Source organism: Ailuropoda melanoleuca, chromosome 3 (assembly GCF_002007445.2).
Source record: "Ailuropoda melanoleuca isolate Jingjing chromosome 3, ASM200744v2, whole genome shotgun sequence".
NCBI classification, from domain to species: Eukaryota; Metazoa; Chordata; class Mammalia; order Carnivora; family Ursidae; genus Ailuropoda; species Ailuropoda melanoleuca.
Window position 1 is genome coordinate 7,396,002 of NC_048220.1, and position 21,109 is coordinate 7,417,110.

The following is a 21,109-nucleotide window of genomic DNA, read 5'->3' on the forward strand; positions in this document are numbered from 1 at the left end:
TAGAATTCTGGGTTGGAAATAACTTTCCCTCAGAATTTTGATGGCATTGCCTCATTACCTTTTAGCTTCCAGTATTGCTATCAAAAAGCTTGAAGCAATTTTGATTGCTTTTTCTTTGTGTATGATCTATTTTTACTGTCCGGAAAGTATGGAGACTCCTGTTTTTAAGATTTTATTTATTTATTCGACAGAGACAGCCAGTGAGAGAGGGAACACAAGCAGGGGGAGTGGGAGAGGAAGAAGCAGGCTCCTAGCGGAGGAGCCTGTTGTGGGGCTTGATCCCAGAATGCTGGGATCACGCCCTGAGCTGAAGGCAGATGCTTAACGACTGCACCATCCAGGCGCCCCTTGAATCTCTTTTTACTCAGAATTCCTCTTGACTGTTCCATTTTTCTTATTTCTTCTCTTCTGTTTTCTGTAGTTTTGGCCCCTTTGGCTCCATTTTGTGGTTGACTTTTTTCTCAACTTTATTTTCCAGTCTTCTCCCTAAACGAAAAATTTCTCCTTAAATTTTTAATTACCATGAGCTCCTTTTAAAATTACTGAATGTTGTTATAGTATGCTGTTTTTGTTTTATAGTTGCAATTTCTTTTTTTTTTTTTTTAAAGATTTTATTTTTATTTATTCGACAGAGAGAGAGACAGCCAGCAAGAGAGGGAACACAAGCAGGGGGAGTGGGAGAGGAAGAAGCAGGCTCACAGCAGAAGAGCCTGATGTGGGGCTCGATCCCATAACGCCGGGATCATGCCCTGAGCTGAAGGCAGACGCTTAACCGCTGTGCCACCCAGGCGCCCCTATAGTTGCAATTTCTTTATTACTTTTCTGATATTAATGATAAATATTTTAAAGTTTTCTCTGCCGTACTTGGAAGCTCTGAATATGTATCAGGGGTTGTCTATATAAGCTGTACTTGAGATTATCAGGCTAGGCGGTTTAGCTGGTGAAAAAGTGGCAGTTGCTTAACAATCCCCTAAATCTTAGTGGCTTAACACAATAAACGCTTATTTTTCACATAAAGTCCAGTATTGGTGATCCTGAAGAGCTAGAAACTTCTTTGTGGGCATTTGTTTGTTGTTTTTGAGGAAGGGATCAAAGCAACTTCTACATCTAGTTAACGTGGGAGATCGTGCAGGAGTTTTTATATTTTTAACAATCAGCTCACCTGGGAGGAAAAAGCTATAATTTGTAGCATTTGCTACATGGTGTCAGTACTCCTATGATGGCCAATTTTCAGGCTATCAGCATGGTGTCACAGAAGGCAGAATTGGGAAGAGATAAGCACAGTTGTCTTTCAGTTGTGCCAGCCGAGGTGCTCCATTGGCCAGAACCTGGTTATGTGGGTCTATGTTAATTCAAGGAAGAATGAAAATATTGTTGAATGGTGTGTCCGGGAAGTAAAGGAACCACATTCTGGTGAACAGATAACAGATTCTGCCATTGTTGGAACTCCCAACGGCATTATGTTTAGATCTAGGTAGAGTTCCTGGAGAAGTTTGTGCCAGGCTCCTGCCTAGAGGGTGAAGGAGGCCTGGTTTAGGTATTCTGGGAACTGATTGAAAAAAAGGGCGAGCATCAGGTATGTGTACGTGTGCCTAAACTCCCTGTTTTCAGTATGGTTGTCTGTATTTGCTTTTTATTGCTGGTCTGACAAATGACCACAAACTTAGTGGCTTAAAACAGTACAAACTTGTTAATCACACAGTTCTGTGAGTTCCAAGTCTGATACGGGATTTACTGGGCTAAAATCATCATATCATCAAAACTGCATCCCTTTCTGAAGGCGGTGGGAGATAATCCATTTCCTCGCCTTTTCCAGCTCCCAGAGGCTACCCACATTCTTTGGCTCTTGGCCCTCTTCCTTCATCATCATAACCAACTGAATCACATCTCTTTGATTATTCTCTGGTCACATCTTCCTCTGACCACAATCCAGGAAAGGCTCCCTGATTTTAAGGAGCCACATGATTAGATTAGGCCCAGTGAGATGATCTGGGATAATCTTCCCAACTCAAGGTCATTATTTTAATCACCCCCTTTAAAGTCCTCATTGTCATGTACGGGGATATATTCATAGTTCTAGGAATTAGGATGTTGTCATCTTTGGTGAACCATTATTCTGCCTACCATAGTACCCCTTGCTCTCCAAAGACCCTCTGTTTTATCTACTCCTTGAAATAAGTTTATAGATTTTTGGGGGGGATGGCAGAGGTAATTTAGTGGTCCTTCTACCTCTGAAACAGTCCTCCTTATTTTACACTCCTCTTTTCATCTTCTCTTCCAGAAGTACCTAAAAGCACCAATTCTTGAGCCTTTGGCTCTTTCGTGATACAGATTGGGTTAGTTCTTGGGTTTCCCTGTCACTGATTTGGGATTAAGTTTTCTGAGATTTACTTAATACTTGACCACTCGTTCAGCCACTTACTAAAATTTGCTGCCCTGTCTTCTTTCTCATTTTGCTCATCCTCGTGGTTTATGCCCTTTAAAAAAAAAAAAAGAAAGAAAATTTTGATACTGTTTTAGCTGGGGTTTGAAAAGGCCACAAAAATAGTTGTTTTTGTGCATTTAATCTACTGTCTTAATTAGAACAGTGCTCATACCTTTAAGTACTACACCTACACTTTATTGCCCCCCCCTTTTCTGAAGTGTTTCATGTAACCCTGATGTTTAAAAATATAAATGAATGTGGATCCCATCTTCTACGTTCGATATTCATTTATTCAGTGTACTTATATTGGCGACTGTGCCACCCACTCTGTTCAGCATTTCAGATTTAAAGAAGATTTGGAGAGGGTCGGAGTCTGATAGAATTCAGATATCTACAAAGGAAATTTGAGCACACTGTTAAAAGTATATGTTAGGAATAGAAACAGTATCACGAAAGCACTGAGGAATAAGGAACTAATTTTTCCTGGGAAAGTAAGAAAAGACTTGACAAACCATCGTGTTGGATCTGAGTCTTAAAAGGCTGTTGCTAGAGAATGGGGTGAGAGAGTAGGAAAATAGGAAGGAAGTGCGTGGTGGGAAGTAAAGTGCGGTTGAAGTGGATTGTGTAGGGGAGAAGAAATAGATGATGAAAGCTCAGAGGTAGGTCAGGATTCAGTTTTGGAAGGTTTTGTTTATGGCCTGGTAGGGAGTTTGAATGTCAGGTCAGATGGAAACCTGAGGACTTTAAGAAAGGAAGGAACAAATGCTGTTATTTAGGAAGTAATTCTGGTGACATGGGTGAGATGGTTTGAAGTGGAGAGACAGGTGTCAGAGTTAATGTTTGGGTGGTTCTTACAGTATTCTGGGTAAGAATAAGAATCTGAGTTGAGATAATATCTTTGAATCCAGGTTTACTGTTGTTTCTGTTGAATTAACAGGACTTGGTGAACCAGTAGACATGAGAATTGAAAGGAAAGAAATCATCAAGATTTTTGGCTTAAGAGACAGGATGAACTGTAATGTCACCATTAAATGAGATCAGAAATATAGTAATAAAAATGGGTTTTGTTAGGAGGTACAGATTTCTAGTTAGAGTAAATATGTCATGGAGATGGAAAGTACAGCCAACATCCTTATGATGTTGAATGGTGACAGATGGTGACTACACTTATTGTGCTGAGTGTTGAGCAATGTATAGTATTGTCAAATCACTTTTTGTACACTTGAAACTAATATAACATTGTATGTCAATTATACCTGAATTTAAAAAAAGTAAGAAAAGCAGGTTTTAGAAGAAATGTGATGTTTTTAGTCTTTCTCATGTAAGTTTTAATATTACTTTGTGGATTATAACTGGAGATGTCTGTAAGCTGGAAATAATCTGCCACCAACTCAGGAAAGAAGGTAGGCTTCTCTTAAGCACTAGAGATGTAGAGAATGAAAGATTAGGGAGATAGCATGGTCGAAGCCACGGGAGGAAGTAGGTCATCCAATGGACATTGTTTAGCTCTAGAAGAAGACTAGAAGCAGGTGGTGGAGATGACCAAGCACACCTAAGAGAGGAAGAGGGCAGCCATCGTATACAGCGCTTTTTCTTCCTTCCTCCCTCCCTCGCTCTTTTGAATAGGTTTATGAAATATTGAATAGATGCAAATATACTGAATATCTGCAAGGTATAGGAACTAATACTTATTTGCTCACTATTCCCTTTAAAAAAAAAATTACCGGTACCCTTGAAGTCTTTCTGCACTTCTCATATTCTATCCTGTTCTCTCGGTACTTAAGAGATAACCACCACCTCGAATTTTTAAAAATCATTCTCATTTTTGTCCTCAAACAGTTCACTGTTTAGTTTTACGTATCTTTGAACTTTTCAAAAGTAGAATCATAGTATTTATATTCTTCTGTGACTTGATTTAAAAAAAAATTCAGCATTTCTCAGATCATTACTGGTGTTTTATATAGTTATAGTCATTCATTTTCATTGCTGTGTAATAATCCGTGCAAGAATGAAACACCGTTTGTACATTTTGCATTGATGGACATTTTACGTTGTAAGTCTTTTGCTGTTACAAGCAGTGCTGCCATAAGCATTCTTGTAAACATCTTTTTGAATTTCTTTGGGTTGTAACTAGGAGTTGAACGAATACCTTTGTCTTTGGGTATGTTCATGTTCAGCTTTACTAGGTACTGCTGGTCTGTTTCCAGAAGTGGTTGTACTAGTTTACAGTTCTTATAGTATGGGTGCTTTCTTGCTCCGTATTCTTGCCAATACTTGATATTGTTAGACATATTTATATATCATCACTGATAGTATGGGTACTTAATGTTGTTATTGTAGTTTTTAACCAGTAGGGGTTTTTTCCTTTTTCTATTTTTCTTTCCTGTGTGAAGTTGAACATCTTTCATAATTTATTTACCATTCTAATTTCCTTTTCTTGATGATTTCCTAAGTTCCAAGTCAATTTTTGCCAAGTCATTTTTATTTTGAGATGTTTATCTTTTTGCCAAGTCATTTTTATTTTGAGATGTTTATACTTTTCTTACTGATGTCTAAGTGTTTTTTATATATGCTGGGTGTTATTCCTTTGCCAGTTTTTATGTACTGCTGCTATATTCTTTGTGTTTGTAGCTGTCATTTCTTTGGTGTCTTTTGAGCACTAGGAATGCTTGCGTTTGATATGATCAAATTTGCCTGTCTTTCTTTATGGTTAGCCTTATTTTGTGTCTTATTTAAAAGCCTGGCACTATTACAAGGTCATAAAGATATTTTCCTATTATGTTTTTAAAGCTTTATAGTTTGAGCATTGACATTCATTTTTAACCAACCTGGGAGTGATTTTTTAGTATAATGTCAGAGGCCTAAGTTTATTGTAATAAAACAGAATGAAAACAACAATTTTTATTCTGGCACCATTCATGAAAATGTCCGTCCTTTCCCTACTGTTCTATAATGCCTACTGTCTATTTTAAATTTAATTGCCTTATATTTGTGTGGGTGTGTTTGGTTCAGTTCCATTAGTCAGTTTCCCTATTTCTGCATCACTATCATGTCATCTTAATTACTGTGGCTTTATAATAATTCTTAACCTGCCCAGCAGGTCCTCTTACATTCTACTCAAGAATGTCTTGCCATTCTTGGGGCGTCTGGGTGACTCAGTCGTTAAGCATCTGCTTTCGGCTCAGATCATTATCCCAGGGTCCTGGAATCGAGCCCCGCATTGGGCTCCCTGCTCTGCTGGGAGCCTGCTTCTTCCTCTCCCACTCCCCCTGCTTGTGTTCCCTCTCTCACTGGCTTTCTCTCTCTCTGTCAAATAAATAAATAAAATCTTAAAAAAAAAAAGAATATCTTGTCGTTCTTGTCTTCTGATTTAATATATATGTTTTGGAATCAGATTCAGGTTTTTAAGTTTCTCTCTCTCTCTATTGGGATTTTGATTAGAATTACCTTGATCCTTTGGAGCATTTTGGAGAGATTGAGTATCTTCATAATACTGAGTTGTTCAATCCATAATCACTACATTTTTCCATTTACTGAGCTCTTTAATTTTTTTCAGTAAAGTTTCGTATTTTCTCCATAGAAGTCTGCATGGTTTTGTTTCACTTATTCATGGGCACTGCATGTTTTTTGATGGCATTGTATGTGCTATCTTTTTCAAATTAGATCTTCCATCTGACAGTTGAAGAAGTTTAGAATTACAATAGAGTTCTGTGTGCTGGCTCTGTCTTGTTATATCTATTAATTTTAACACTTTTGTGTAAATTGTTTTAGATTTTCTACATGGAAAATCTTGTGGTCTGTGAATGACAGTTTTATTTCTTTCAAATTCTTTTATCTTTTATTTCTTTTTCTTGTTTTTCTTGTACTGATGACAGCTGATATGGCGCTGAATAGGAAAACCATTATCAGTTAACGTATTTTTTTTCTGATCTTAAAAGGAAGAAACTGTTTAAATATTTTGTTTGTGAGTATGTTTGCAAAAGGTGTTTTTTTGGATAGTCTTAATTAGAGGAAGTTCTCTTTTTTTTTTAATTTGTCAAGGTTTTTTTTTCTTTTTATTCAAGAATTGATGTGCAATTTTATCAGATGCTTTTTCTGCATCTATTTTCTGCATCTGTTGAAGTGACCTATGTTTTTTCCCTCAATCTGTTAATGTAGAGAATTACATCAATCTGTTTTCTAATAATAAATCAACTTGACATTACTAGAATAAACCCATTTGGGTCATGATTTGTTAATTTTTTTAAATATTAATTTTTGTATCTATGCTTCTTGGTGAAATTGGCCTGCAGTGTTCATTTCTCATACATTTCTTGTCTGATTTTGCGTCAGTACTAGCCTCATAAAATGAATTGAGAATGTTAATTCTTTATCTGTGCTTTGGAAGAGTTATGTAAGATTGGAATGATCCGTTTCTTGAATCATTGGTTGCACTTGGTTTTAAAGCCATCGGGGCTTGATTTATTTTTGGTGGAGAGATTTAAAATTATTGTTTATCCTCTTTACGATAATAATATTAAAGTTTTTCCTCTTTCTCTTTGGGACCATTTTATTATTATTATTTTTTAGGACTTTTGCGACTTCATCTTAGATTTTTAAACTTACTGGCTTATTATGTTCATTATATTAACTTATTATCTGTTAAATTTCTGCATCATCTGACTAGGTCTCCCTTTGGATTATTCATTGGTAGTGTATAGAAATAGCACATTTTTGAGTGTTAATTTTGTATCTTGAACTTTGATAGATTTGTGTATTAGCTTTAATAGTTTTTTTAATGGATTCTTTAGACTTTTTTGGATATATGATCAATCTGTCACAGATGTCATCTGTGAATACAGATAGTTTTACTTCTTTCCAATTTGGATGCCTGTTTGGGACTTTAAAAAACATCCTCTTAATTAGGGAATGTGCAATGTGCTTAGGGAATATAGTCTTTATGAAAACCAGTCCTTTGAAATTTGCTAATCATTCCCTTGATTTTCTTTATAGTTTTATTTTCATTATATATATATGTATCATTAAATAATAGTTTTGCATGCTTTTGAAATTTATATTAGTTGAATATTTAGATGTCATTTTGATATTTGCTTTTTTTCCTCCCCCTGCCATAGACTGAGTTGTGTCTCCCCTCCCCCCAGATCCATATGTTGAAGCCCTAAGCCCCAGTTTGATGGTGTTTGGTATTGGGGCTTTGGAAGATGCTTAGGTGTAGATGAAGTTGTGAGGGTGGGGCCCTCATGATACTAGTTCCCTTGTAAGAAGAGACACCAGAGAGCTTGTTCTTGTTCTCTCTCCCCACCACGTGAGCACACTATGAGAAGAAACTATCTTCAAGACAGGAAGAGTGCACTTACCAGAAACCAGTGTTGCTGGCACTTCGTTTTTTTAATTTTTTTAATTTTATTTGATCTTGAATCTCTAGCTTCCAGAATCTTGAAAACAAATTTCTGTTAGTTAAGCCACCTAGCCTATGGTATTTTGTTATGGTAGCCCGTGCTAAGATACCTTCTCTTTTTCACATTAAGTTTTTGAGAATCTTTCATATTTATGGGTGCAATTTACTTCTTTAATTTTTACTTGTTATAGGATTCCATTGTGTGAATATACCATAATGTATCGATTCTGTGATTGGTGGACATTTGGGGAAGTTCAGCTTTTTCGTTGGTACAATGCCTTGGTGTACATTCTTCTACATGTCTCTTGGTACACAGTTTATCATGTATATGTAATTGCCAATCTTCTGTTGTTTTTAATCTTTAAAAACAGTGGTTTCATATGGCTTAGTATAGTATCTAGGAGTGGAGATCCTGGGTTATAAAGCTGTTTTCTCAAGTGACGAAACCATTTACTCTCCCACTTGGTAGGGTAAGTTTCTTTGGCTCCCCATCTTTGTCTACATTTGATATTGTCAGACTTTGACACTTTGCTAATGTGATGCATGTGGAGTTATTTCATTGTTACTTTAATTTGTATTTCACTTAATTACCAGTGAAGTTTAACATCTTTCCATTTTTTTAGGGGGGAGGGGCAGCAGGAGAGGGAGAGAAAGAATCTTAAGCAGACTCCAGGCTCAGCAGGGAGCCCAAAGTGGGGCTCCATCTCACGACCCTGAGATCATGACCTGAGCTGAAACCAAGAGTTGGACACTTAACTGACTGAGCCAGCCAGGCGCCCCCATGTCTTTTCATTTGTTTATGGACCATCGTATTTCCTTGCCTGTGAAATTCCTATTTGTGATTTTGCCCAGTTTTCTATTGCAGTGTTTGAGAGGCTGACTCTTTTACTGGGATGTGAATTGCGTGGTGAATTTAATACTTATTGAGCAAACTTTTGGTTTTAGGCTATGCTTATATGACTAATATGGATGGACTCATCTCAGTTTGCATTTAAACTTAATTGGAAGCTCTAAACTGTGTTTTCCTTCCAATAAAATATGGATTAGCTACATAAATTACTTGTAACTTTACCTCTCTGTTTCAGTTTACTCATTTGTAAAACAATGGCCTTTGACTAGTTAATATCTAATGTCCCTTTTACTAGTGTCTTTAATTCCTCTGTCTAATATTTTTCTTCTTGGTTTTTGAAACTTAGAAATGTTAGTTTTATTGTAGTAGCAAACTATAAAATGTTGGTTTGGTTTTGTTTTTGCTTTTTGTTTTTACATCAAAAAATGATGGGTTTTGCTTCTGTGAGATGTGATATGTTAGTTCTCCAGGGACCTCTCTCATAGATTAATTTCCCTGACAGATTACTGCCTTTTACTTGTAAAATTCTTAAAATACTGTTAAACCTAGCAATTTCATCCTAACATATATAAATTATTCTTTCTCAGAGTGAAGATACACAACAGCAAATCATCAGGGAGACATTCCATTTGGTATCTAAGAGAGACGAAAATGTTTGTAATTTCCTAGAAGGAGGATTGTAAGTAAAACATTTCATGGACATTTCTAATCTTTGATTATATGATTAAAATATATACTGTTTAATTGGTTATGGTAAAAATTTCCTAACTTTGATGAATTGGATTAGTAGATCAATTATCACCTATGTTAGCTATAAATCTAACTTAAAGAATTTTTTAAAGATATTTAGTCTTTTTTTTCTTTAAAAATGTTACAGAAGCATTTTATGTAAAGGTAGTATACTCGCATGGCAAAAATTCAAACGTTACAGAGACGTGTAAAATTAATTATAAACTAAGTCTCCCTCTCCTGACTTTAGTCTTTCTCACTTTCTTGAGTATCCTTCTAGAAAATTCATTTTTCATTGACTAACATAAAAGTATAACCTTAAAAAATTTTACTTACAAGATCACACTAGGTATGCTGGTTTGCATGTTGCTCATTTTCACTTAATATTTTTAAAAGTCTTGCGTACAAACACATTTAGAGCTACCTCATTCTTTTTAATGACTGGAGGGTATTCCTTGGGGTAAATGGATCTGTTCATAAAAATTTATACTGCATTCTTTATTTTATTATTATAAATGAGACTGAAATCTGTTCTTCAGATAAATATGTTTGCATGTATATCTATATCTGTACATATCTATATGTAGGTATGTCTGTATCTAGGTAGAATTCAGCTAATAGAGTTTTCTATTTTTAAAATGAATAAATAAAAATTAGTTATAATTAGCTTGCCAACTATTGTAAATAAATACTTTTAAATTAGTGGGTTCCATGGAAACATTTTGCTCTCAATTAGTTTTATAAATGTTCCTGCTCATTTCTTGGTGTGATCAGTTCCTTAATAAGATACTTTTCTATTGACAAGTCAAAAACTAAACTTAAGCTGAGCCCCATTACGAAAAATTACATATTAGGCAGAGAGTGTATAGTTTTTTGTATTTTAATATGTATGATATATATTATGAAAAATAGTTTGGATAATAGAAAATTCATTAAATTCATTTTTACTTGACCATAAATTACTGTTTATCATGTAGGAAGTTTACTTGTGTTTCTTAAAGGGTAATATCATGCTGCAGTTCAGTTTGCAAACACACACTTATAATTTCCAAATTTTGCTATTAACTCCAGACCTCCCAATTTAGTAGTTGAGACAGACGTACCTGCTTTGTGTTTTTGTATTTTGTGCTTTATTTCTGCCACACTTCTGCAGGAGTTTTCTTTGCCATTACCACTTTTCTTCATCTCAGCATTTTAATCTCTCGTAGGGAACTTGTCACCCAGCACAGTGTACTGTCTGTGGTGGTCACGCAAGAACCTGGCTCGGCTAAGCAGGGCACCGTGTGAACTAGAAATTAGGGCTTAAATTTATGATCATTCTTTTCCAGGCTTACAAAAAGTAGAAGGCAAACATTGCATCAGAGATGAGCCTACACAGCTGATTCAGTCCTAGTTTCGTGACTAACAAGCTGGTTTTCTTGGTCAGGTTGCTTAGCTTCTCATACCTCAGTTTTCTCCCCTGTTAAATGAAATATTTAAAGAAAGAAAATTTAAATTTAAAGAATTCTGAAATTCTGTGGTTTTATATAGTAGATTGTGTTCCATACAAAAATTTGAATCAGTAGTTATCAGTATTGCACTCTAGTTTGAAGATAAAAGATATTTTAAAAGGCCAAGTATGTACTTGTGGTGTTCTGTATTAAATCTTTGCTTTCTTTTAATGGTATTGATAGTCTCATTTTGAAACTTGTAGTTTTCAATAGTTTGGTCTTCTTTTACAGGCGAGCCGAAGAAAAGTTTCAGATAATCACTAAATTGCTGATTCAGGCTGAACTGAGTCCTGCTGTTAGTGCTCTTTTTTGTGGCTTTCCAGGAACAATTGCAATCATAGTCTATAAAAATCATCTCAGAGAGTCTTTAAATTGCACATACGTATTTTTAACTGAATATCTTTTCTAGAAATATGTCTAGCATAGTAGTAATTTTTAACTCTTGTCCAAGATCATTTCCACTTTTGCAATTTACAGAAGTTGTTTCTCTGAACTTGTGAATTCAGTGTTAGTTTTATGGAGTTAAGAAATAGATGCTATTTTCCTGTGTCTTGTTTGAGTCTTCCCTTCACTTTGGTTACATTTGGCTTTGATTTTTATATTAGTGTTAAAGGTCTTTTGAGAAGGTAAACTAATTATTGTAAATGTAACCATGAAATAGCTAAACTAGAAAAACATTAGATGTTTGGAATGTGTCCTTAATTATTATTTTTAAAGTGCTGACATTCCAGTCAGTGTAAATAAAAATATTTGATGAAAGAAGTGTTTCTTATCTCAGTTTTTTTGCATTTATATTTCAAAATAAAATGTATTTTTGGAGGAGATTTTGATGGTAAATTTCTCCAAAACGTAAGAAATGTCATTCTTTTTTTTTTTTTCCCTCCCTAGTTGGTAGTCAGTCTTAAACTGTAGAACTTACTGTGACTTATGGAGTTAAATCTAATAAACACTTAGAAATGCCCTGTGACCTGGTTCCTGCCTACTTCCGTTTGTTTACTAATCTTTTCTTGTCCATGCACCCTCTTTTTCTTCCTTGAACATACATATTTTGTTCTTGATGACCTGACCTTTTTATTAGTTGTCACCTTTGCCTGAAATGCTCTTCTCTATATTTTTTCATGGCTAACTCCTCCTTCTCGTTAGCTCTCAGCCCACATGTCACTCTTACAGCATCGTCCTGTTTTCAGTCTCTGTGTAGTGACTTCTACTCTCGTCATTTTTTCTTGTTTACTGTTCCTTACTCACCGTCAGTACCTGGCAGTTGGTAGGTGCTCAGTGGCTAGTTTAATGAACGAATGATCTAAAATTAAGCACCAGTGTCTTTGATTTATTATCTCTAAAGGGAACAGTCCTGTTAATTCTCTGCGTCTCTAAGTTCTCTTGAATGCTACAAGCCCAGACATCTTATGAAAGGTTTCAAACAAATTGTCAGTTTGCTTGAGCTAATGAAAATATGTTTCATTTTATTCCTGTAACATTCCTATTTTTGTTTTGTCATTTAGGTTAATTGGAGGATCTGACAACAAACTGATTTATAGACATTATGCAACGTTATATTTTGTCTTCTGTGTGGATTCTTCGGAAAGCGAACTTGGCATTTTAGATCTAATTCAAGTAAGTTAACACTGTCTTAATAACAGTTGTGGCATTTATATATTTTAAAGCTTGTATGTTCTAAGTTTTCTAAAATGATGTTCTGTTTGGTAAGAAATAAATTGCTCTGTAGTAGATATTGGATGAGTAAAACAGGGTCAAGGGATGCTAAACATGTTGGCATATTTAATCTGATTAAGACTAATCACAGCTAATTTCGTCATGCCCTTTTTTCCTGTTCATGTAAATCACGCAAGAAGTCCAGGATTCATGGATTCCCTTACCATGTGCATCCAGATCTGATCCCCAAACCCACCCCCTCCCTGCCTCCCGAAAATCTTTCATAATGTCCCTGGAGCTCAAGGTCAGTCATGAGCAAATTCCTCTTTATCTTCAGCCTCTTTGTTAATGTTGCCTTCACTTTTTTGCTTTAAATGGAATCGGGCTTCCCTACTGATACTACCTGTAACCATCTCAAGTAGTACCACTTTTCCTGCTTTCTTTGTATTGCTGAGCCTTGAGGCGTTTTCTTTGCTTCTCATTGCTTTTTCCAGACCATTCTCTCTTAAAATGCCTCCAAACTTTATTTCTCGTTTTTAAATTATACCACCTTCTACCCACCCTGTTTCAGTAATCTCTCATCCCCGCCTCCTATTCATTGAGGATTTTATCAAAAACTTCCAAAGGTCTGAGATTTACAAGCTACTTACACTTTAACTACCACAGTGTCATGGATGCTGGCGGAAGACAGGAGACTTCTGGATCCGAATAGCACAAGCAGTAGATACAGTAACCACATTTGCTTACTACAGTGGTTCCCCAAGTCCCAGTTTCCACAGTCACCAAAAGGTGACTCGAAGAGGGCCAGGTGATACCTGTACACACAGTGGATTGAGTTATAGGAGAGGAACTGGAATCTTTTATATTGGACATGAATCATGTCTGCCTACGTCCTGGAGGAAGAGCATATCTTCCATGGGTGTAGATAAACCTACTCTTCGCTATGGAGAGAGATGCTCTCTATTTTTCATGGCTGTTTGCTTATACAAGCTTGCTTGCAAAGACAGTCTGCAGTGATGGCAGTCTGCACCTCTGCTCACATTATGTGCAGAAATGGCAGACTCATGGGCAATTGTCTTCTAACAGATTGTAGTCCTAGTTCACTGGCATTCTCTCCAGTACTACTAGAGTTCTAATTCTTGGTGATTTCAATATTCCGTATTCATGGGGATAATTCTTCCAGTACTTTGGTGTCTTCAAACCTGGAATTCCTCTTCATTGAATTTTGCCCTCTGCCCCACCTTGCTGCTCATTTCCAGACCTTGTTTTTATGCAAACTGTCATGCCTCCATAATCTCAATTGCAGTTTCCCCTCTGTCTACGACCTCTTATTTTTTCATATCACAATTTCTTACTCCACTAATTCCTTGGGCCTGTTGGGACCTTCAGTCTTTCGAATTTAACATTTTTTTTTACTGTCCCTCATCTTTCTGATATCTTACTTTCCTTACCCAGCCTAGATCCCACCATCAGTCATGGTACTTATAGTCTTGTATACAGTCAGCTCCTTCCTTGTACCCATACTTCTAAACAGACTTAGAGGGAAAAAAAAAACGTAACCGTACTACAGGTCTCACCTTACGTTTATGATCTCTAACCTCAGTGAGTCCTTAGTGCTACCCAGTAATGCCGTTTCCCTGCTCCATCACCTCGCAGACTCCTAGGCAACAGCTGATACGTTCTCCTTTCTCAAGCGTCTGGTGCTTCCAGCATCTTGCTTCTTCCTTCACTGAGAGAACTGAAGGCGTCAGAAGAGAGCCTCACCTGATGAGGTCATAGAATATAAGTGAGGTTCAGTGGGGTGGAGTCCAGAGCCGACGACCAAGAAAGAATTCTTGAGGCATCTATGGTGCAAAATGGTTTATTAAAGCACGGGGACAGGACCTGTGGGCAGAAAGAGCTGCCAGTCTCCTCATGGTTCTGGCAGTTCTCCCTCTTTCTCCTGTATCCTTTCTCCTCTTGTTTCCTGGTTATTCCTCTTAGCTGTTGTATGTTGTCCCATCTTAAAAGAAGTCCTGTCCTTACTGCCCTCTCCAGATGCTGCCTTGTTTCTTTCCCTCCCTTTATGTCAAAATGCCTTAAAAAAGTTGTCTGTACCCAATGTCTCAAATTTTTCTTCTCCCATTCGCTCTTAAACGTGCTCCATTCAGGTTTTCAGCTCTGTTGTTGCTGAATTCAAAGGTTCTCATCAGTCCTTCTTTATTTGATTAAGATTCTTTGTTCATCTCTTCACAAAATACTTTCTTCCCCTGGCTTCTAGGACGCTGTACTTGCCTGGTTTTCGTGGACCTCTTCAGTTGCTTCGTTTCGGTTTCGTGGTTTCTCTTACCTCTTCTTCAGCAGCTGAGAGGGGATACAGGAGCTGACCGCATGCTGCTCTCTGTGCTGCCGTGCCCACGTTGGTCCAGGCCACCACCAGGTCTCACCTGGACTGTTATAGCACTTTCCTGACTGTTCTCCCTGCTTCCACTCTCTTTTTCCTTTCATCTTTTCTTAGTAAAACAGCCAAAGATAAGTGTTGAAATAGGTCATATCTCACACTCTGAATTCTTCAGTGGCTTCCCTTCTTACTCAAAGTAAAAGCCAACTTCCTTACACATGACCCATGAGGCCCCACAAGCTCTGAGTCCCCTCCCTACTACCCTCCACTTATCTCACTTCATCTTCTACTCCTTGCTCTTTTTTTTTAAAGATTTTATTTATTTATTTGACAGAGATAGAGACAGCCAACGAGAGAGGGAACACAAGCAGGGGGAGTGGGAGAGGAAGAAGCAGGCTCATAGTGGAGGAGCCTGATGTGGGGCTTGATCCCAGAACGCCGGGATCACACCCCGAGCCGAAGGCAGACACTTAACGACTGCGCCACCCAGGCACCCCTACCCCTTGCTCTTTTGCTCCAGCCCCAGTGGCGTGCTTGCTGTTTCTCAAATACACCAGGCATGCTTCTCCCTCAGAGCCTTTGTATTTGTTCGTCTTTGTACCTAGATTGTTCTTCTGTTTGGTATTCCCATTGTTCCTAGCTCCATGATTCTTTCAGGTCTTGACCCAGATGTCACTTTTCAAAATGGTTTTCTTTGGTCCTTTCTAAAAATTTTCCCTCTCTTTGACATTTTCTAACTTCTTTCTTGCTTTTTAAATTTCTTTTCCGTAGTATCTATCACCATCTAACATACTATATATTTGCCTTAGTTTATCTTATTTATTCATTTTCCCTTGCAAGAATATATGTTCATTGAGGGCCAGGTTTTTAAATTTTGTTCACTGATTTATCCCCAGGGCATAGAATGGCACCTGGCACTTAGCAGGTCATCAACATACAATTGTTGAATGAGTGTATTTAGTGCCTAATATTTAGCATTCTATGTAAAATAACTGACAACAAAGCCTAAAGGCGAGTAGAAGCAGGACAGTTAGTTAGAAAAATAAAATATAGTTGCTACATGCTAGTAATATTTTGTTTTGTGTTTTAAATCTGAGCACTGATTACACTGGTGAAAATCATGAAGCTCCGTAAACACTTGAGATTTTTGTGCTTTCTGTTTCTGGTATTTCCATAGAAAATTAACAAATTGTGACACAATAAACAAATGTAACTGCTACAAATAATTGTATTGGGTTGGGATTATCATGAGGGAATGTTCTGCACTTGTTTTCTTTCTCTTTCTTGACCCCAGACAGGGCAAAAACAGGCACATGGTGTAGATACATTGTAGCAGATTAGAGAAAGCTGCACTTTTCTGAAAAGGAAGTTTTTTGTACCATACAAGTTTCATAGTTTTGAAATCAGCAAGAAGGGGGCAGGCATGCTTTGAGATCTTGTTAGTATGATAGAGTAAATGAGGAATTAATCAAAGCAGACAACTTTGGTAGTAATTCTGAGTACCAAAGCATAGAAATAGTAAAAGTGGCTAGATTAAGGCTTTTGGCATCGCATATTGTTAATAATGAAAAAAAAAAGACAGGTGATAAATGGAGCTATTCATATGCCGGTTTACTCTCAATGTATAATTCTTAAACTAGGTTTTGAGGAAGAGGTAGGTATCTGAGTTACATGAAACCACATGGAGTAAAGAAGATGTGGTATATATACACGATGGAATACTCAGCCATCAAAAAAATTGAAATCTTGCCATTTGCAACGAGGTGGATGAACTAAGAGGGTATTATGCTAAGCGAAATAAGTCAATCAGAGAAGGACAATTGTCGTATGATCTCACTGACATGTGGAATTTAAGAAACAAAACAGAGGATCCTAGGGGAAGAGAGGAAAAAATAAAACAAGACAAAACCAGAGAGGGAGGCAAGCAATAAGAGACTCTTAATCATAAGAAACAAGCTGAGAGTTGCTGGAGGAGAGGAAGGTGGGAGGATGGGGTAATTGGGTGATACCCATTAAGGAGGGCACGTGGTGCAATAGCCAAATCATGGAAGGAGCCGAGATGCCCTTCAACAGATGACTGGATTAAGAAGCTGTGGTCCATATATAATGGAATATTACTCAGCTATCAGAAAGAACGAATTCTCAACATTTGCTGCAACATGGACGGCACTGGAGGAGATAATGCTAAGTGAAATAAGTCAAGCAGAGAAAGACAATTATCATATGATTTCTCTCATCTATGGAACATAAGAACTAGGAGGATCGGTAGGGGAAGAAAGGGATAAAGAAAAGGGGGGTAATCAGAGGGGGGAATGAAACATGAGAGACTATGGACTATGGGAAACAAACTGGGGACTTCAGAGGGGAGGGGGTGGGGGAATGGGATAGACTGGTGGTGGGTAGTAAGGAGGGCACGTATTGCATGGTGCACTGGGTGTTATACGCAACTAATGAAGCATCAAACTTTACATCAGAATCAGGGGATGTACTGTATGGTGATTAACATAATATAATAAAATAAAATTAATTATAAAAAAAAAAAAAAAAGGAGGGCACGTGGTGTAATGAGCACTGGGTATTATATAAGACTGATGAATCACTGACCTCTTCCTCTGAAACCAATAATACATTATATGTTAATTGAATTTAAATTAGAAAAATAAATGAAAAGGGAGAAATTCTTTACAAAAAGCTGGATCTTTATTCAGGTACTCCTGAGATCTTAATTACTAAAACTTCCCTAAAACTGAGTCACATGACTGGAAATCCACATGCATGAACCCCATGAATTAAAAAAAAAAAAAAAAACAACAACCAAGTAATCATAGCAGATGTTCTTGCTATGTTTTTCATTGTTCAATTGGTGGTAAGAAAATAATACCTTTAAGATAAACGTATATATATATATAGAGAGAGAGAGAGAGAGAAACATGTATGCATTATGAGGTAGAAGAGGAACTTTTATAATATTTAAACCTGTAAGGGGAGATATCAAAGAAATTTTGAGTTTGAGATGGATATGCCTCTCAATCACATGGATGGATACTCTTCCTGGGGCCTCCTTGAGAAACACTGCTAAGTTGTGTTTTGTTTTCCCAAAGGCTTTTCTAGTAAAGCAAGAGAAGCAAACTTCTACTTAAGTGTGGATTAGTAACAGTTAAGGATTGATGAGAATCCTATATTGCATCCTTTTACCTTTGTTCATTCAAACATTTCGTGGTTTATCCCATGTAGGTAGTAGTTTATTCACTGTATTTTATTTCATAGCTTTGTGTTTTTTTTGAAAATGGCTTTTTAGTATGAAACTGCTTTCTGTTTCTCTCTCAATTATCCACAACTGAAGGGAGTGGTGGTAGGCATACACACTATATTCCAAAACAGTTTATTTTTCTGAGCTAGCTACTAATGTTACAGGAGGAAAAAAGAAAAGTAATCTGTTTAAAGTGCACTCTATATTGAAGAGAAAGATTTCATTTAAGAAAGACTAAAACAAATGTGAATTTTCCTAGAGACAAATTGGCAGTATTTTATGCTTATATCCTGGGATTTAAGCCATCGTCATTGATTATTGTTTGATGCTGTGGGTGATCTTAATGGTTACGATAGCATAGTTTTTATGTCTCAGAAGAGAATTACATGGGGACGTTGTCAAAGAACAAATATCCTACATTGAATCTAAAGTAAATTTTAGGGGCGCCTGGGTGGCACAGCGGTTAAGCGTCTGCCTTCGGCTCAGGGCGTGATCCCAGCGTTATGGGATCGAGCCCCACGTCAGGCTCCTCTGCTATGAGCCTGCTTCTTCCTCTCCCACTCCCCCTGCTTGTGTTCCCTCTCTCACTGGCTGTCTCTATCTCTGTCAAATAAATTAATAAAATCTTTAAAAAAAAATAAATTTTATCGTGTGTTTGTGGAAAGTGGAAACTAGGTCTTATGTTTTGTAAAATAGTTTAGCTGTTGCTGTTCAAATGTTGATAATTAGTCTTGATAGTAAGACACAGAAAAGAAGTTTTCAGGAGAATTGTTTCGTCTTCCATCACTAATGTAGGCTAGAACTATGTTTATAAGAAGATGCGATTGAGTTATCACATGTTGATATATCAGATCATAAAAAAAGTTCTGTAATTTACCTTATAGGGTCTGATTCTGCCACTACCACAAACATGTTGGAAGTTCTGTGGTTGCTGTCTTTCCTCTGTGATCACCATAGATCATTAAATACTTACAGGGGAATGCTGAGCATGCTTGAGTCAGTCACTCTAAAAATATTGGTCGAATGAACAAAGATGGAGGGGACTAGCTCATTGTTTCTGCTTTGGTTTCATGAAAAAGCTAATCAGAGCTTATCTAGAACTGATCTTCTTGCTTTGTCCATCTTCTAGCTTTGAGGAAGGCAAATAAAAAATAAAAAGTAGAAATGGAAAATTGTAAGGCAAGAGAGTTTAGATAAAAATCTCTTGGTCTTGAATTTCTTTAAAGAATGGGTCAAGAAAACTTAAACGTCAATATGTAGTTAATAAATATAGGTTAAGTTTTGCTTTTTTTTTTTGAATGTTGAAATGATACCACTCAAATGATTATTGGAAGCATGTACTTTTATGCAAAGGTTTTATGTTTCTAAGGTATGCATATTTTGTCCCAGATTTGACTTTATATCTTGTGTGATATCTGAAAGAAGGCATCATTAATAAATTCCATGTGGAATTTGTACCACTTTGTCACCAAAGTGAGTAATCAGCTTCTGTTTTCTTTTGTTTCTTTTTTTAATTCTTTATAAGTAAGTTGGAAAAAAGGTGATCCTTTTTTGTTTCTGATACATACTATTTTAGTGTGGTATCAACGGCCATATAAGTGCATCTCAGAGCTGGTGGCTGGCTTTTTTTAGTCTTTCTGTTGTAGCACGTCTTCGTTGGAAGTGTTAAAATATTTACAGAGTGAGAATGAGAAGTTCATTAAATATTAACGTTGGTTTGAGTTATTTATAAGCAGTCATATTGTCCTCAGTTAATTATGCCAAGCTAATAATAAAGGGAGGCATAGAAGTTCACTAGATAATTCCACATTTTGTTAGTTTTCTGTACCGCGTGTAGCAATTACATCAGCATCAGTCTTGTTCATTGCAGTCAGGAAAAAATAGAGAGTTAACAGCTGAACTTTTATTTAGGTTAAAAAAATGTTTGACCATGGTGTTACCATATGTATTTAAACCAGAGCTCCGGGGCGCCTGGGTGGCACAGCGGTTAAGCGTCTGCCTTCGGCTCAGGGCGTGATCCCAGCGTTATGGGATCGAGCCCCACATCAGGCTCCTCTGCTATGAGCCTGCTTCTTCCTCTCCCACTCCCCCTGCTGTGTTCCCTCTCTCGCTGGCTGTTTCTATCTCTGTCGAATAAATAAATAAAATCTTAAAAAAAAAAAATAAATAAACCAGAGCTCCACGTAGCATTTGTTGTTACTACGGTCCTGAACATCAGACTGGCCAACTTAATGGCTGTGAACTAATTTAGTATGATATTGAGCATGTCATTTAATCTTTATAGACCTTGAATTTTTTACCTGTGTAAAGTATGCCTATTTTAATATGCTGTCTATAAACCTCATGGTGTTGTTAGAAAGATCAGTGAATCAAAGCAAGCTAGTTGTGGTTAAAACCATTCAGCCTCTGCTTTGTACTGGCTATGTAATTTTGGGCAAGTTATTTTACATCTTTGTCTCTCATTTTCCTCACCTGCAAAATGAGAGTGACGGTAATAATACCAGCTCATAGAGTAGGTGCAAGCATTAACAAAGATACTGTACATGAAGCTCGTGGCTAAATGACTGACATGTAGTTGTCAGTCGGTGGTTTTTAGCTAACATTATCATTAAAGCATGTATTTATAAGGAAGGCATATAAAGTATTATTTCATTAATATGCAAATTGAATTAGATAAGGAAGTCCTTTTATCTTTCTTTTTCATTTTTCTGAGAATTTGTTAACCTTTTTTTCCTCTGTGTTGTATAATGGCTCAGGATGAATTTTATATGGTGATAGAGATACCTGCTAAGAAATTGACCTAATTGGAGGAACTTGTAAGCCAAGAATTCTTAAGTGAAGAAAGATCTGTGATCTTCCCTTTTTTGCATAGGAAATTATTGCTAGGTGGGTGCTGCTGGACGTAGAATGGTGTGCTAGTGGAGGCCTCACTGC

The 21,109-nt window shown here is 36.8% G+C and overlaps 1 protein-coding gene across 4 annotated transcripts in view; it reads left to right on the top strand.

The window, feature by feature from the left end:
* AP3S1 (adaptor related protein complex 3 subunit sigma 1) overlaps window positions 1–21,109 on the top strand; it is a 69,664-nt gene that overhangs the window by 13,899 nt on the left and 34,656 nt on the right. For all 4 annotated transcript variants that reach the window (XM_034655897.1, XM_034655895.1, XM_034655896.1 and 1 more), the window contains exons 2-3: window positions 9,261–9,352; window positions 12,395–12,506. In XM_034655897.1, the coding sequence (XP_034511788.1) occupies window positions 9,261–9,352; window positions 12,395–12,506 (204 nt within the window). The remainder of the gene's footprint in view (window positions 1–9,260; window positions 9,353–12,394; window positions 12,507–21,109) is intronic.